Consider the following 13105-nt stretch of genomic DNA (forward strand, 5'->3'; position numbering starts at 1 on the left):
CTTTTTTCTTTTCTTTTTTCTTTTCTTTTCTTTTCTTTTCTTTTCTTTTCTTTTCTTTTCTTTTCTTTTCTTTTCTTTTCTTTTCTTTTCTTTTCTTTTCTTTTCTTTTCTTTTCTTTTCTTTTCTTTTCTTTTCTTTTCTTTTCTTTTCTTTTCTTTTCTTAATAATTTGTCATACTTTCTGTATAGAATATTTAGGAGTCCTGGGAGTCACCCTGTTCCACACTTAAACATAAGTTCATAGAGACTTTCCTTCCTTGGAAAGAAAGCAAATCTCTGCGGTTTTTCTTTAAATATTCAGTGCTGCATAAAGCTTCTCTAGAATAGCACAATACTAACACACTGCTTTAAATGTATTCCATACCTGCCAATGGCAGTTTTTTTACAGCAGCTTGTTCTTGATTTGCCTAACAGTACTCACATGGAGCAACATACCTATTACTATACTTACTGCGATGCGATAAAAATAAATGAAGACCTGTCTGGTTTACTCTGAGCTATAGTTCAAATTCATGACCATCTCTCATAAACTATTTGCAAAAACTTTGCAAGTGCTAGCTACTGGGAAATATTAACCAAGGTAATAATTGTCTGAGGAATTGTCTGCTTAGCAATTCTGCACAAGTGTAATTTTGATTAAGTTTTTACCATTTTATCTTGGATTCTATTTACTTTTATCAGGGTAGTCCTGGTTCTTACGGACCTGCAGGCTTTCCTGGAATAAAGGTAAGAAGACAAAGCACAAGCAGCTCTCTGAACAGTAGCATCAGTGAGGTTTGATTTTCTATTGGTTTGTGCAGATATAGAATTTCCTCATACTTGATAGCTTGACAGCCTTATGTCCTTGTGTTACTTGTTGCCACAAAAGTTGTATGAACTGTGTCTTTGAATTTCTGCCACTCTTTGAAATTTGTATGGAATTGGCTAATGGGATATGAAGTTGTAAGCAGAAGGGAAAGCAGTGGGACATGCAGATATCACAATAGAAAAGGCACACAGCATGGTACACTTGCCATGGTCACATTCTTTTTGTGATTTTGTGTTATACACATTTTTTTAATACTTCTGGCTCAAAAAAATCCAGTAGTAGTTATGAACTTAGAACATGGATTAAAGAATAACAGATGTACATACATAGATCTATGTCTCACCCTTTTTCCTCTTCCCTGTTCATTTCTAAATCTAATGAAGGTAATGATCATGCTATTCACAAAGCACATTAGTGTACAGGTATTTGTGTGTAGAGTTATGTTCCAGATGACTTCTATCTGCAGAATTACATTTTACTCTGTTTTTTCTTTTTTTAAACCACTGACTACCTAAGGGGATGGATAAGTATATCATAAAAGATCATAAAAGGCCAGGAGGAACTGATAAGCAGCTGTTTCCCATGCAATAATATTTTAAGAGGATCATTCACCAGGCAGCAAGCCAGTTTCAGTTGTGTTAAACAGTCTGTTAAAGTCTTCTGGTATGTATTCCAAGTAGTTCTGTGCCCCAGCTACATTGAATCCACTGACAACTATCTAAATAACCTGGAGAAATACTTGTTTTTATTACTAATTTTTATGGAAAGGATTCTATGTAACATGTCATCTCTCATACAAACCCAGTGAATTTCTCTGAAAAAAACAACTGTGGATGCAATTATAAGGTGACAGTCTCATTGTATGACTGTCTCATTGTCTTTTGTACAGTTAATTATATTAATGTTGCAACAGATTTACCAAATGGTACATATGTGATCCTTTACAGGGAGAAACAGGAACTGCTGGTTTTCCTGGGCAACCTGGCTATCCAGGCATAAAGGTAAAAAAAAAAAAAACAAAAACACAAAACACAAGCATGCGCACACACACAGACACACACTCCCTTATATCAATGCTAATGATTCTTCCCAAATGTACCTGTTTATCAGATCCTTGCCTTTTCTACAGTCATAATTGCTTTTAAGATTTACTGTTTTCATTAGAGTCATGCTTACTCAGTACAGTGGTAGTAACCAGCAGTGTAAGTAAGCATTCGTGCTTGGTGTGTGGGAGGGTGGAAATTCCACTTTGTATACCATAAGGATTAGTAAATTCCATTTGCCAATAGTTACCCTTACCTGTACCAGTATGGAAAATCTAATCCATGAGTTGTACTCTGCAAGTTATTCATTGTTGAGTTGCGTTCCCAAGAGTCGTATGGATACTTCCTTTACCATAGGTAGCCTGCTACTGTAGGTGATTTGGCCCATGAACTAGTATAATAATTGTCATCAAAGGAGGTGGAAAAATTTGAGTCAGATGGGCTTGTTTGCATGACTTACCAAAGTCTCTTTGCATGCATTCATCCTGCCCTCATAAATAGCTTTTTCAAGGTGGTTACCAGAGTAGAAACTGCACTCCTTCACACTGGCTTTGTTTAAACATTTATTGCTTTTGCTCACATAGATGATGCTGGAATTTTATAATGGATGCTGCTTTCTATTAGGGGCTAGAAGTATCAGTGTCATGTCTGGGGAGCTAAGGAGTAAAAGAGAAGAACATTCTTCTGAAAAGCATGCTTAATCCAATTCCAGAAGATCCAGATGCCAGTCTAGTGATATTTCACATTAAAAATTCTTTGAATTCTTTTCTGAAGGCTGCAAAAGGGAGATGATCAGTCATACTCTGCTTTTCAAAAACCACCAAGACCAGATACTGTCGACCTTGGCTTGAAAATTCTTCAGTTCTTTCTTATCTTACGCTAGTGTTAAACATACAAATCATAAAAGACTTGGGCCATATGCATCTATTCCACAAATCTTTTTTAGTTTTATCATCATTACATTAATTTTTAAAATCTCAAAATATTTAAGTTCATCAGAGGAGGAAAAATATTAGGTTTATTTTTTTATTTCCTGCTACACAGAAGACTCTCCTATAATCATTAGGGAAGACACGTTTACATTATTAATTAAAATAGAGAGTACACAATTATCTTACTTCATTCAGCAAGATACAGTCAAAGGGAAAAGGCCATTCAAAAGCTAAAGATTAAGGGGCCAGCAATCAGTGGCAGCTCCGGTACTGTTTAAATGTCATAGAAATATCAAATTTAAAAAGGGAAATCCCATAAAGAGGCATGTACTCCTTGTTTTTACTAGTGTAAAGATAGGCATCCAGTTTTGCAGTCTCAGTTCTCCTTGTCTGTGTCCTAAAAGGCCCTGAACTCCAACCTGAGGAATGCTACATAACTATGCAGTTCCCAGATTCACATTCTTGTTTCCTCTGTTCCCATTTGCTGAAGAGAGCAGGGTTGATTCCTAATCTACACCAAAGCAAAAAGTCTAATACAATTTGCCACATAAAAGACTTCCCTAAAGTTCACTTCACTTGCAATTCTAAATATCAGAATCCAAGCTAATTTAGAAATCCTCCAAGCAAAAGTGATTTTCCTTGCTATTAGTAGGCACTTTTATGTTTCCCTAATGCAGATGATTTCAATTTATTATAAGAATTTTGAGTATCTCTTATCATTGATATCTGTCAAACTGAAATTTGTTTTCTTAATCCTCATCTGTTATCGCAGAAGTAACTTCCAAATTCTTGTATGGAATTCTAAGGCAAATAATTGCAACTTGGTTGCTAATTTGAGACATCTCATTGGTACTGGTACTGATTTGGTACTGATTTTACTGTAATCGACTCAGCTTTAAAATACGTGAAAGAAATCAGATGCAACAGTTGCAAGTTCTGAAAACCCAAACAGATATTTACATATAGTTACATTATTAAGTCACAGTTATTCTGAAAGATCATTATTTTAAGTCTTGCCCAGGTGATATGAATAGGTCACATCCCTGTATACCCCATCATTTTGGAATTTTTAGTTGCATGCTAAGGCATTGCATATTTGTATCTATCAGTGAAATCTACTGTTGGATTCTTACAGGGGGATCCTGGAGAAAAAGGGCCCCCAGGTCCTCCTGGAGCTGTTGGAACTCCATTGCTTCCCATGAAAGGTTAAAGCTAATTTTAACTACTCTTTCTGCTGTGTGAAGTGTGTACGACCTATTTTGCTAAGGTGTTTTTAGAAAGTGATCATTAGGAACAAGATACTAAAACATTATACTTCTGGTGGCCACATTCTGAGTTTGTGTCTCACTGATCTTACTGGAACTACATTAAACATACATGTTTCAGATTAAATGTTCACTTGAAAGATCTTTATGCACACAGTCACAGCTAGGTCTGCCAGACTATCCCTTGTTATTGGACCTAGGCATATTTAGGAAACAGCTCTGAAAAATAAGCCTGTGCTGGGTAATGGATGGTAAATAAAACAATCAGACTTCATATTGTAATTTAGAAATCCTGATTTCAGAATTGCCACAACACACAGATTTTAGATAGCAATTAAACCTCTCATTGCACAGCAGGGATGAAATCCTGGTTCTTAAGTTTGTGGTAAGCTAATTCAGACAGGATTTCATCACTGAGGTCCACTGCTTTTAATAACCATGTTAACTCAAGTTCCAGGCTATTATCATTCTATGTCAGTGTTTCACTGAGTACTGCAAACATAAAAAATGAAAGATTTCAGAATTTCATAAGCCATTATTTCCCCCTCTATTCCCTGAACATGCTGTTTTGTTTTGTTTTCCCCTGAAGAAATCTAATCTGGGCAGATGGAGATAAATCACTTTTTATCTAAAATTTCTTGAGCTAAATAGTACATTTGTGGTAGTGTGAGATGATCTGCTCAAACTTACCTCTAGATTTTCTGAACAGACAAAGCATGTGTTCAGTGGTTGTACATCCAGAACTACCAAAGTATTTGGAAAGTGCTGATCTTGCTGTGACGTTACCTAATCTGAACATGTACTGAGGTCCTAGAGGTCCTGGAAGCATTCAGTTTACATTCCTTATATAAAAGGGCACAGGTAAATCATGGTTGCCTGCAAAAAAAGATTGATCATCATATATTAATTCTACCTTAGTATCGCATTATCACTCATTAATTCAGTCTATAACTTTAATGCTGTAGAATAGACATTTCCGAGCATTGTTTGCCTGGCTGTGCCTGAGAGCTGCAACTGTGTCTGTTGGTACCATCAATAAACACCTCTTGGTGTTTATTTCATGTACATTTATAGAAGGGAACATATGTACCCTCTCTTCCTTCCTCCCTCAACTTTCTGTCATCTTTTCCCACAGAATACCTGTCGGTCTCACTGCCTTCCTACCAAAACCTCAGGCATTTGTTTTATATCCTATCTCCCTTATCCGTATCTTTATTATCTAATTGGTGATAATGTGTGGAAGTTCTTACTTCTTACACAGCAGGAGGCAGTGGGGAGCAGCCAAGCATGCTGCCTTTAAGGGATTTGTTTTGGCATCTCACAGTTAGGGAACTGTATTGTAGGAACATTTTAACAAAGAATTTCCCATAAATTGCATTTCTAGTGCAGGAAATGCTGATAGTAGCCTAATCAAAAATCAATTAAAATTGTTTCCCATTGGCTTCTGAGGGTTTCCAGCTCATGTGGCAAAAGATTTAAGCCCATGCTTAATTTTAATATCTCAAGTAACATTTAAAGTTAATCATGTGCATGCTGCATGAGTAGATACTGAAATACTCTTACATTCTTAAGAGAAAATGTCCTTTTGCAGAGCTGTTTGACAACAGAATTAGTTCCAATATTTCACTTTTCCAGTTTAATGAAACCCTTTATATCTGATTTAAATTTTCTTTATCACTCAATAATAACAAAAATATATTTACTATAGAAATTTTGAAGATAGACTTTTAAAAATTTGGATAACTTCAAGTAGGATGATCCTGAAATGACCTTCTGTGAACACTGTCAGATATGCATCCAATGTGCATTTATTTTAATTCCTACATGTGTTTATTTTGGGCAAACACTACTCTCAGTATTCTGAAATATATACCATGAAGATACTACTACTGAGTGACAAAGTTTTAAAACTGTGTCTGTGAAATGGGCAGGAATCCATAGAAAAGCAACCAAATCCTCCTACCTTAAAATTTGTCACACATTTAAAACTGTTTCATAAAGCCAAAAAAAAAAAAAAAAAAAAAAAAGGTCACTGTATTTTACTTTTATGTAGTTTCTGAATTATAATTTCAGTTGCAGTCTAATTTAGATATAAACTGTCAATTGCATACATTGTTCAATTCACATTTTTAAAATTCTGTGTAGGTCCACAAGGAGATCCTGGATTTCCAGGTCCTGCTGGTGATGTGGGGTCAGTTGGGCCATCTGGTCCTGCAGGTGCACTGGGGAGACCAGGAGATGATGGAGCAAGTAAGAGATTTGGGGGATAAAACATGAACTATATACCAGTAGGAGATAAGACAGCCAAAATAAAATTATTTTTTCTTGTTTCATGTAAGTCACCAACAGTAAGGATTAGGGCTCTGCAAACAGTTCACTAAAAATACTAACTCAGCACTTGCTAGTAGCCAAAAAGGAACTAAAATATTCCAAATAAACCTTAGGAATTACTAGAAAAGGAACAAAAAACAAAGCAGAATGCTGCTATGCACTGTAAATCTATGGTATACCTGTATCTGGAGTGTTGTGCTCAAAATTTTGTTCCCCATCACAAAAAGATACTAAGAGGAGTGATGTGGCTGACTTTGCTCTGTATAAGAAACAACTACATTAATTGGGATGTCTGGAAAGGAGATAATGGGGAGGAGAAGGGGCACTTGTATGTACAAAGCAGGAAGCACTTTTTTCCTGGGAATCCTGAAATATCTGAAGACTTAGATTTAAGTCCTTACTATACAGAAGCTCTTCTGCATGGCAGTTCTGAATGGTCTGTAGTTTTGTTCTTGACACCTGGTATTAATCCTTACTGTGAAGTTGTTTGGGCCCTATATCATTACTTTCTTTACAGGTCTGCCTGGCCTGCCAGGACTAAGTGGGGCACCAGGACCTCAAGGTTTTCATGGTGATCCTGGTTTGCCAGGAACAGGTGAACCACTTCCAGGAAGACCTGGATATCCTGGACCACCAGGACTACCGGGACAGCCAGGAAGGCAAGGGTTACCTGGACTACCTAGTATGTGCAACAGCAATTTATTCCATGAAAATATCATTCTACATATTAAGGTTAGGGTTAAGGTTAGGTTAGCAAACCCATTGCTTTTGTTGGTTCTACAAACAAAGTGAGAATTGCCTTTTGACAGATATATCAAATTTTATATGTGATATAGAAAACATGTGTTTCCCATTCACTGTCAATCACCAAGATACCAAGATTTTCATTTTTTTCTGGCAAGTTTAAACCCACAAAATAACATATGTGAAAAAAGTCCTTAAATACATATCACCTGAAGTTAAAAACATAGTACACTGGGGAGGAAACCCAAATCAGCATCCTTTATAAAAGAAACGAGCTGTAAAATTCTGCAGCAGAAAAATGAAGAAATAGTAGCAATGAAAAAACACTTGTGTCAACATCAACTCTAGCCAGACTGACTCTTGTAGTATGATCTGTAAGCAACAACGTGTAAAGCATTTCTTAAGATCTCTAGATTTTTTCACACGAGAATAACAAGGTAAGAGAGAGGAGAACGCATGACCTAAGCTTTGGAAAAAGTCAACCTGATTTATAGTAGCTGTACAATTTGTTTTTTCAAAGGTGTAATTTGTACTGACAGAGGGATCCCTGGGGAACCTGGAGCAAAAGGTCAGATAGGCCTTCCAGGAAGAAAAGGTGAAAAAGGAGAAAAAGGTAGGTATGTATGCCTGGCTAGCAATAATTTGAATATGTGACCTTTGTCAGATCAGCACCTCAGGCCTATATTTGCAAGCAGAAGTTTATGGTAGCTTGTAGGATCAGGACCATCAAAATGTATAGTTAAATGTCTGTTCACATTGCAGCAGCTTCTAAATCAGCAGTCATATCATACAACACTTACTCAGCACTGTGAAAAAGTACTGATACGTTTCACTCCTTTGAAGGCCATAATGAGATAAAATAGTTTGTGCACTACACATACTGAAAAGAAAAAGGGAAGTATTTTTTATGTATTGTGCAACTGTTTCAATGTAATTTTAATACATTTACATAGGAAACCAAGGCCTCTGCTCATGTAGTGCTGGTCCTCCTGGTCCCCGTGGTATACAAGGACCTCCGGGTACTCAAGGAAAGAAAGGACAAATGGGTTACCCTGGAAGACATGGAGAAAAGGGTGATCCAGGCTTATCTGGTGCAATGGGATCACCAGGGCTCCCTGTGAGTAGTTCGTATGAGCTTCAGTAAGTAAGTAACATCAACTGGTCATGCACAGAGAAAGCGTTTAAGATGAGTGGTGGAGGAACTGACTTGGAAAATCATGTAAAAGTTTTATCTACTTTTGCTTATTACAGTCTTGTGGGAGGATGCACTTACTAGCTTTTGTCAGATTGTGGCAGTGGGAAGAGTTTTATGCTGGGGGACAGAATCCTGTGCTGTGTAGATGGGGTCGTCAGGAGGTTTAGGAAAGACTGCGTTTGTTAATCCTGTTTTGTTTTTGACTTGTTTTTACTTTTATTTTCAAATACCTATTTTTTTCTTGAAAACAATGCACAAATTCCTCCACAGGAGATGATTTTTCAGTGAGTTCAAATGAAAGTGTTTCCAACAAAATGTTATCGAGACAAAGAATTGCATGGTGTCTTCCAATCGAGATGTATTTTAAGTCAACAACTATGTCTCTCTGTTATGCGTGTGTACAAACCTTAGATTTTATTCTGGCATTTCAAGTCATTTTCTTTATTCTTTTTTTTTCTCTCTTTTTCTTTTTCCTTTTTTTTTTTTTTTATCAATTTAGTTGAAATGCTTAATTTATTTGATGAGGTGGTCTGAACAAAATACAGTCTTCACTCCCAAAGAGCCTAAAAGGCAGTGCTACAGTTTTAGTTTTGTTTATCCTTTTACTGTTCTGTATTACTTTATAATCTCCCATTTTTAGTCACTACTCAGTCAAAGTTTGTTCTTCATATGGATCAGCTGCTATAGGCAATGCCTTTGTAACACATGTATTAGCAATGAAGCTGGAAGTGGAATCAAGATTTTGCCCTTCATTTAATAATCCTTAGAAGGAAAACTTACCATGAATACAAAGACTTTTAATTTGCTTGAATAGCTTCCTAGCAATATAATAATTTCATTTCAAGTTCCTCAAGAAAAGAAACTGAAGTAACTTTTAGGTGGTAAAGATTTTGTGTACTAAATCATTTGACATCAGCATATAATGTTCATTTTTCCATTCTAGTGTTAACAAATCTGACATGCAGTTTTTCATGAAAAAACATACGTTTTTAAAAATGTCCATCTAAGATGCTGCATAGCAAAGTGATGCCAAGTAGAGATTTTTTTTTTAATAGTTCCTTGTGTGCATGAGATCACTTTCTTCGAAAATATATTTGGATATGCTTAGCTTTATAGCAACTGCTTTTTTTGGGGGGGGGTTGGTGGGAGGGCAAGGGGGAGGGAGTTGTTTGGGTTTTTTAGATGGCAGAACTGTTTTTCATACGTTTAGAGGAATGGCTAAATAATAACCCATTTTTACAACCTTAGTGGCCTTTTACTTGTGTGAACTAAACAAGGTAAAATGTATTTACCCACATATCCTGTTGCACAATCGGACTCTCACAGCAAGGTGATATGCAATCCAGACTGTTTGGAGAGCTGAGGGCACAAATCAGCATAAGAGTGAAGAAAAGCATTTTTTCCGTTCTCTAAACCTGGCAAGTAATAGACTATTCTGACAACACCAAGTACTAAACTAGATGCAGATGATATTTTATACTGGCAGTGTTGTGGGCTTTCACTTAGCAAAAAAGCAGCACTTAACCAACTGCCATGTTCAGTAGCAGGAGGGCAGCCTCATCCAGCAGTCACAACACTCCAGAGAGATTTCCTTCTTCTGTAGCCTTGGTGAATCATGGGTCAAAATCTGCAGTGGGAAGTTTATGAATTGTTAATTGTTTGCATCTTAATATTATTGCATTTTCAGTCACAGCTGAATGAGGCCATGGACCCAATTCTTCCAGCATTACTTGGTTTCACACAGTTGCATCTGTTGCATTTGGTGGCAGTCAGACTGAAAATGTCAGGTGCCATTCCCACAACTCTTTATAGATATCAAAAGAGATAAAACAGTGAGTTTTTTGCTTTGTTGGCTTGTTACCTTAATTAGTCTGGTTTGGGAAACAATGCAAGAGCAAGAGACAACTAATTTTCCCCTCAATTAATTCCCGTACTGCTTCTTTTCTGGAGATTAAATGACTTTTTTTTTTTTTTTTTTTTTTTTTTTTTGGTGGTGCTGGTGTTGTCAATGGTAAGGGGACACCTGGTTCGGCTGGACAACATGGTGAAAAAGGAGAAAAGGGTGACCTAGGAAGAGTTAGAATAAAAGGTAAATACATTTTTTATCCTTTATCCTTTTTGTTTCCTACACAGTGCCTTATATAGTGTGAGACAGACACATTCATCTGCTCTTTAAGTCATTAATTTAGCAAGTTACTGAAACCTAGAGGTCACGTATAACCAAGACTGCTTGCTTGATACGATCTCTCATTTTCTTTTTGCTCAACACAAGGTCAACACAATTTTTTGTGGTTTTTACTTAATAGTTGAGCCATAAACTAGTTGTAACAGATTGATATTAATGCTAACAAATGACTTTGTATCATTCGACGGATAATCAGGGTTTTACAGAGGTCTGTGTAGCAAAGACTAAGCAGAATACAATCACTGTGAAAGTATGAAGAAATATTATCATATAAAAAGGCACCTCCTGAAGTGTCATATGTCAGTATCCCAGCTGTTATTTCCACTTAAACAACCAAAATTCTTGGGAAAAACTCACAATCTCAGTGGCCATTTGAATTCCTACTCCTCTTTCTGAAAAATTGCTTTTGAGCAGGCATTGAAAAGAAACAATAGGCCACCAGTTGCACAACTGAAATTCTTGTAACTAAATAGATCAAAAACTCTCCACAGTTATGGTTATAATTTGCAAAACCAAAAGAGAAAGAGCACAACAAATTACAGTAATCTGATGGGAAAGCTAAGTTACAAATGCTACATTAATTATTGAAACAAAAAAAAAGTCTGTCTTATTGTTTGTGAAAAGTTAGTTTAGCTTTGGATGCCTGTGTTTATTTACAGGCATTGGAGAAGGGCAAAACATTTGCTGTTTATTTATAAAGAATTTCTTGACACAGCAAAATGAATTTTTGGGTTAGAATAGTACTATTGTCCTTTATGCAAAAATTACATTTCAATAAATATCAGTCCAAGAGAAATCTGGAGGGAAAAGAAAGAAAAAAATAAAACAATTAAAACCTTTTGGGAATATTTGTGCATACTGATTTCACTGAAATTAAGGATCAAACTCTGACTGATTTCAATAGCACAATGTTTTTACTCTGTATATAACACGAACAGAAGCCACATTCTTCCAATGCCTGTAAACACATCTTTTACAGAGACCAAGTTGTTCCATGAGGTGTCCAACTACGTACTGCCTTCCTAAGCCTAAATTACCTCATTTAGGAAACCAGAATTCAAGAACTGAAAATTGCCATACAGATCCAGATATGATGAATGATTACCCTGTGTTTATTTAAGCAGAAAATAAATAAGAAAACATGCTGTAAATATTATACCTTTTCAATTGTTTTAAGGAATAAAAGGTGAAAGAGGTCCTACTGGCGTTCCAGGATTTCCAGGCCAAAGAGGTAATGATGGCAGAGATGGGGATTTAGGATTGCCTGGGGAGAAAGGAGCTGAGGTACGTTTGACTTTCTCAAGATTTTTATTTTTTTTTATATCAGTTAATATAGCGTCTTAAGAAAGGCTAGCTCTTAATGAAAACTGTCATCATATTCCAAATTTGTAGCAGATTAATCAGTTTCAACATTTTCTGTTAGCCTAGATCAAAAATCATAGTATCCATTGAAAAAAAAAGATTTTCTTGGAAATACTACTATTTATTTTGTTATTTCTAGACATAACTTCTGCATATACTGTGTCAATATTATGGGATCAGGAAGAAACAAAATCTGCCCTCTGTTCCTATTGCCTTTGAATATTTAAAACTAATAACGTCACCCATATAGTTACATGAAGACCAGAGTTTCTCCAGTTAATTTTCTAATGTGGCTTTTGATAATCAAAGAGAGGAAAGGAATCAGGTCATGCTATTTCTTATTAACAGTTTATTACTTTTAGGGTGATTCTGGAATACCAGTGCCAGGTGATAAAGGAATCCCTGGAGTCCCAGGACTCCCTGGAGTAAAAGGACCAATAGGATTGCCAGGTTTGGGGATTCCTGGCCCTCCTGGAGTCAGAGGTAGCCCTGGAGACTTTGGTGATACTGGTAGCGTTGGGCCGCCTGGTCTAAAGGGTCAGAAAGGTAATTTTGAATATTTACTTTAAAAGCCAAGCAATGAAAAAGCATGTTTGATAGCATCCATTACAGCTTCATATGTATTCTATACAGTATTATTCATTTGTAGTAAAAATCAATTTTGGCAAGCTCAGTGGTCCCATGAAGCATGGCTACTGAAAGGTACAAAACTGTCAGCATTTAGCAGCGCACACTGGTGACTATATGAATCTCAAGGGGCCTTGAACCTACATTGTGTTACTTGCACACTACCAGAGGAATTAATTGCTGGAGTGAAGACTACTCCTGTGTATAAGGATTTGCAGGGCAATGCTTTTTTGCTGAAGGAGCAGGAAAAGGCAACTAATACTTAAGGCATGGTCTTTTTGTTTGTTTGTTTACAAAAATTCCCTACCAAAGAAAGATATTTTCACTGATAGTCAATACGTATAAATCAGAAACGTACATAGAACTGAGATGAAAATACCATTTCTTTTTTTTTTTTTTAACAGACTCTATTGTAAAGACAAATTTCTGCCAACACAGACACAAAAAATCTTTGTCTTTATAGAACGCAACTGTATTACATCAACTTGAGTCATTACCAAAATTCTGTACAAAATAAGTGGCAAGAGAAACACATTTTAAGATTCTCATCAAACCTTAAATAATGTGGAAATAACTATAGACGTAAACAGACCTTTCTCTTTACGTATCTGGCT

General features: G+C 36.2%; 1 protein-coding gene across 1 annotated transcript in view; it reads left to right on the top strand.

The window, feature by feature from the left end:
* Window positions 1–13105, top strand: part of LOC116492768 (collagen alpha-4(IV) chain-like) — a 68531-nt gene that overhangs the window by 27493 nt on the left and 27933 nt on the right. Inside the window, exons 16-25 of the mRNA XM_032193741.1 lie at window positions 681–725; window positions 1755–1808; window positions 3918–3987; window positions 6193–6297; window positions 6896–7060; window positions 7643–7735; window positions 8076–8239; window positions 10334–10406; window positions 11680–11786; window positions 12227–12410. Of these exons, the coding sequence (XP_032049632.1) occupies window positions 681–725; window positions 1755–1808; window positions 3918–3987; window positions 6193–6297; window positions 6896–7060; window positions 7643–7735; window positions 8076–8239; window positions 10334–10406; window positions 11680–11786; window positions 12227–12410 (1060 nt within the window). The remainder of the gene's footprint in view (window positions 1–680; window positions 726–1754; window positions 1809–3917; window positions 3988–6192; window positions 6298–6895; window positions 7061–7642; window positions 7736–8075; window positions 8240–10333; window positions 10407–11679; window positions 11787–12226; window positions 12411–13105) is intronic.

This window comes from Aythya fuligula, chromosome 9, assembly GCF_009819795.1.
Source record: "Aythya fuligula isolate bAytFul2 chromosome 9, bAytFul2.pri, whole genome shotgun sequence".
NCBI classification, from domain to species: domain Eukaryota; kingdom Metazoa; phylum Chordata; class Aves; order Anseriformes; family Anatidae; genus Aythya; species Aythya fuligula.